General features: G+C 25.8%; 1 protein-coding gene across 1 annotated transcript; it reads right to left on the bottom strand.

Annotated features, from left to right (window-relative positions):
• Nucleotides 1-435: 435 nt before the first annotated feature.
• Nucleotides 436-1,317, bottom strand: LOC127264723 (uncharacterized). The gene has a single exon (XM_051294225.1). It carries the CDS (start codon nucleotides 1,315-1,317, stop codon nucleotides 436-438), a length of 882 nt encoding a protein of 293 aa, XP_051150182.1.
• Nucleotides 1,318-5,157: the final 3,840 nt, after the last annotated feature.

Genomic DNA, 5,157 nt, shown 5'->3' with positions numbered 1-5,157 from the left:
CAAAATATTTGGCATCCATATCTTTTCAAAAATGTAAAAATAATATTATATCTGTCACATAACAAAGTATCCATTTTTCCATTTTAGTCTGTCCCAAAACAAAGTATTCATTTCATTTTTTAGTAACTGTACTATCTACCTAACATTACAAATATATTTACAACTTACAATATATTATATAAATGTCATTACATTTATATCACACAATACGAATAAGGTTATTTTAGTTATTTCTACTTTATTCCTACTACATCCCAATATAATACTAATAATTCTAAAACTATGTGCAAAAAGCAAATGGATATCTAATTATGGGACGGAGGGAGTAAAAGATATGTATTAGTAACATAATCAAAATAGACTTATATTATAGGGGATAATACAAAAGGGGGTAGAAAGCATAAAAAATAACAAAAGAGATACAACAACATTTTATCATTTAACATCATCAGCTATGTTAAGCAGATCATCAGCATCCAGGTGCGTAATATTTTCATTCATCACATTGTCAAATGTGTCATCGTGGGCAACGTGGTTTGTTTTGGGGAAAATTCTTCCATGCCTTTCTTTTGAGGCCCGATGCAGTTCAGCCAAGTGACTGGCTGAGCGACAAACATGGGCACAATGGCCTTTGATTCCACACCGAGTGCATTCCTCATCATTGTTTTTGTTTCTCCCAGTGTTGAACCTTTGTTGAGGTATGTACGGCCTTCTGTCATTAAAACGCCGATTTGGCACATATCGGGGCCTGTTTTGATAATTATTGTGACCATATGCATTTGTCTGGCCCCGTCCGTGATTCTGATTTCGATCGCGATCAATTCGTTGATTTATGACCTGCCCACGACCACGCACCAGATTTGCTGGTTGTATTGCATTGGCCTCTGGAAATGGGTTTGCACCTGTCGGCCGAGATTCGTGATTTTTCAACAGCAATTTGTTATTTTGTTTGGCCAGCAAAAGACAGGTGATCAGCTCAGAATATTTCTGAAAGCTTCTTTTGTGATACTGCTGATGCAAAACCATGTTAGAGGCATGAAAAGTGGAGAAAGTTTTCTCCATCATATCAGATTCAGATATATTTTCGCGACAGTGGCGCAGCTGTGATGTTATTTTAAACATTGCAGAATTATATTCTTGGACTGTTTTAAAGTCCTGAAGCCGTAGGCATTGGCATTCACTTCGTGCCCTTGGCAACAATGTTAGCCTCAAATGATCATATATTTCTTTCAATCTCTCCCACAATTCAAGTGGAGATTCCAGCGTGACATACTGCATTTTCAGTGCCTCATCGATGTGATGATACAAAAAGATCATAGCCTTTGCACGATATTAGCTCGGGGAATTTTTTTCCCGGGCAATGGTATTTTCCAAGCCCATTGATACTAAATGCATTTTCACGTCACGAGCTCATACCATATAATTTTGGCCAGAAACGAGGAAATGGAGAAATTCCTGTTTGGCAAGGTTAGACATAATAAACAGATAAAATATAAAATATTACCTTGCGGAAAATAAAATATATAAACGTACTGATAACGTGTTGTAATATTAATATATGAATAGCTAATAAAAATATTAATTATTTATACCGCTAACCACTATTTTATATATTGTATATAATATAATATATATTTGTATATGTAAGCCGTATGTATGTATATATGCAGTGGAGTAAAATATGTATGTGAATATATATATATATTATGTATAATGATTATGTGGTGGTGAGTGATGTGAATAGATGTGAAAACTCTTTTAATAGATAGAGTAATGTTAAAGGAGCACACAGAAGATGAGGAGGTGAATTTTATATATTCAGTACAGCTCTATTTATAGACAAAATGAAAGACCTGTCACTAAATACATACATATTACATACGTGAATAATTCGTGGCAAATGTAAACTAGCATCCATAACTTATACACGAATCTATTACGTGTATACTTCATAACAGAAAAAGGATTTTTGACTTTTTGCATAATACAACTAATAGTCTATTTGAGTTGAGTTGTAATAATTTTTTTTACTTTTATTTGAAAAAAATGTTTAAATTGATTTCTTTTTAAGAGCAGAACTATTTTAAATTTATTTGAAAAAATATAAATAGATTGAATATCAAAATTATCTATTTATCTATAATAATAATAATAACTCTACTTTTTATTCATATATTAATTTTTATTCCCCTTTTTTCTATGTTTTTCAATATGTTGTTGCAGCTTCCGTATAATTGTGCTCTTTAAACTTCAATTTTATATTTTAATCGTATGACTTTTTTTTTGTTTTATTATTATTATTACTCTCTCCGTTTCGGCTACGGTGTCACTTTTACTATAGATACGTGAATTTAGGAGAAGTATAATTAGTAAATAATTAATAATATATTAGTGAAAATAATTATCGTATAATAAAAATAATTTTAGATTAAGATTAAGATAATTAATTAGTTTAATTAAAATTAAAAAAATTATAAATTAAAAATTTTAAAATAAAATTAAAATGTATAATTTTTTTTCCAAAAAAGTAAAATGACAAAATAAATGGGACAAACAAAAATGGAAAGATGGATATGATAAGTGGGACGGATGAAGTATTATTATTATATGTTATTATTTTAAGGCAAAATAGCAAAAAACAAGTTTTAAGTACTATCGCATGAGTATTCTTTGTAATATTATCTGAACCACAAGTAGATAAAAACAAGTTTTACGATCAAATGGTCTTTTAAGCAAATTTCGCAAATTACAGTAGAATTTATTTGCTATTTTATCTTGTCTTAATCCCCCTCTTATTGTATATATATATATATACTCCTTACATCCATTAAAAGGATGCTCAGTTTTATTGTAGATTACAAAGAACATAAACATATTTTTTTTTAAGACGGGAGAAATAGATATTTTTTTTTAAGTTTCTTATGTATATTAAATTATATATATATTTCTATTGTTGCAAATCATAGGTCTGTCGCTCAAGTTGCACATGAATAATAAGAGTTTATTTTGATTTTTTTATAACATAACAAAATATTAAAATACTATTTAAAAGTGGTATGATGAAGAAGCTAAATAATAGAAACAAATTATTTAAGAATATATTCTCAAATGTATTAGTTTTTTATAATAATAAACATAATTACACACTAACTTTAAAATATTTTTATTTTTACATAAATTACAAATATGACATTATATGTATACATTAAGTACAAAAGGATAAAAATATCAAAATTATATTAAACACTTTCAATAATTAATAAAATAAAATTATTTTTTAATCTATTATAAATATATATATTTATATATATATATATAAAGTAAATTCGTTTGTTACCAAAGAAATATGTATTAAGAAAAGTAAATTTTATATAAACGCCAACATCTATAGAAGTTTAATGAAAAAAAAAAAGTAAAGGGGATGGAAGATGAAATATTTCGGCAGATATAGAAACTCACCGCATTGTTGCTATTTACTTTAACATGTTAAATTTTAAGAAAAAATCGCGAAAAATATCTCACACATATATTTTATTATCACTTTTATTTTATATTTATCTAAATGGTAAAATATATTTCATATGTTTACAAAAGTCGCTATTTATATATTTCGCCCACGTGTGACATTCACACCACACACGACCAAAGAATAAAAATAGCGATTTTTTGGCAAACATATAGGATATATTTTGCCAGGGAGATAAATACAAGACAAAAATGATAATGGGGTATACGTGTGTGATGGTTTTTTTGCAATTTTCCCAAATTTTAATAGTTTAAAAAAATTAAATTCATTATATTCAAATACTTTAATTTCTTTTATAAAAATTAATTAAATACAAAATCTACTGCTTTTATTTTTTATTTTTACTTTTAATTTCTATTTTTTTAAAATTCAATCAAGGACTTCAATAATATTCTTTTCGTGTACATTTATTTTCGATGCAAAGTTTAAGAGATAATATTTTCTCCGTCCGCATTTAAGGATTACATTTATCTTTTGCGTCATTGTACTTAATATTAAAAATATTTTTATATTTGTATAGTTTTTTTATACATATGTCATTATATTAGTATTACAAGATACTAATTGAAGTATTTTTGTCATTTTCTCTTAATTTATACTATATTTTGATATAATAATTAATATTCAAATATCGACACGTAAAAAATAATTGTGGCCCTTAGAGCCAGACACAGGTAATAGTATTCTTATAGTGGGTAATTAAAAATAGTTTAAAGATAGTTATACCTTTGTTTTTTTAGATGTATTAGTAATGATTTGATAGTAAAATAAAGTGCATTGGTGGAAAAAATGTGGTATTTAGGGTGTATTTGTTTGGATGTTTAGATTTTGAGTTGAAATTTGAATAGTAAAAATTTTGAATTTAAATAGTTGTATGATGTGATATAAATATGTGTTAATGTGATATTTTGAATGTAAAAATAATTTTTAATATAATATAAAAAATAAAAATAAATATTTAATTTGATATTTTTGAAGAAATTTTTTTTGATAAATAGTATAAATGAAGGAAAGTACGACAAACAAACACACCCTTAGGGTTAGGGTCTGTTTTTGTTCAAATGAAGGTAGGGGAGAGGAGGAATTTCAAAAGAGGCAAGGGGAGGGAAGAGAATATTAAAATTGTAATAGTGTATTTGGTTCGTATGGAAAGGAAGGGAGGGAAGGTGGGGGAAAATAGTATTTTTGTATTTGGTCAAAGGAGAGAGAGAAGGGAAAATATAATTATTTTATTATTTTATCCCTATATTGTATAAATAAATAAAAATAAAAGTATTTAATAAAATTTTATTAATTTATTAACAAAACATCAATTTTGATATAACAATGACGTAGTTTGTTTTAAAATAAGTATATATATACTTATATCATTTAATAAAATATAAATAAAAATAAAATTATATATAAGAAAATTGAATCATTTAATAACAAAATAATCATTCTAACATAAATTTTATTTATATAGAATAAATTACAAGATAAATATAGTTTATTGTGTTAAACAAATATAATAGATATAAATTTATTTTATTAATTAAAACATGACTTTAAAGGGTTTAATTAAATGATTAAAATAAAATTAATTTAACTTAATTTAATTTATATAAAATTTTGTTTTATAATTTAATTGC

The sequence above is a fragment of the Andrographis paniculata genome, unplaced genomic scaffold (assembly GCF_009805555.1).
Source record: "Andrographis paniculata isolate CXL003 unplaced genomic scaffold, ASM980555v1 Contig71END, whole genome shotgun sequence".
In the NCBI taxonomy this organism is placed as follows: Eukaryota; Viridiplantae; Streptophyta; class Magnoliopsida; order Lamiales; family Acanthaceae; genus Andrographis; species Andrographis paniculata.
The sequence above is the reverse complement of the archived record's forward strand: the minus strand, read 5'-3'. Positions and strand labels throughout refer to the sequence as shown.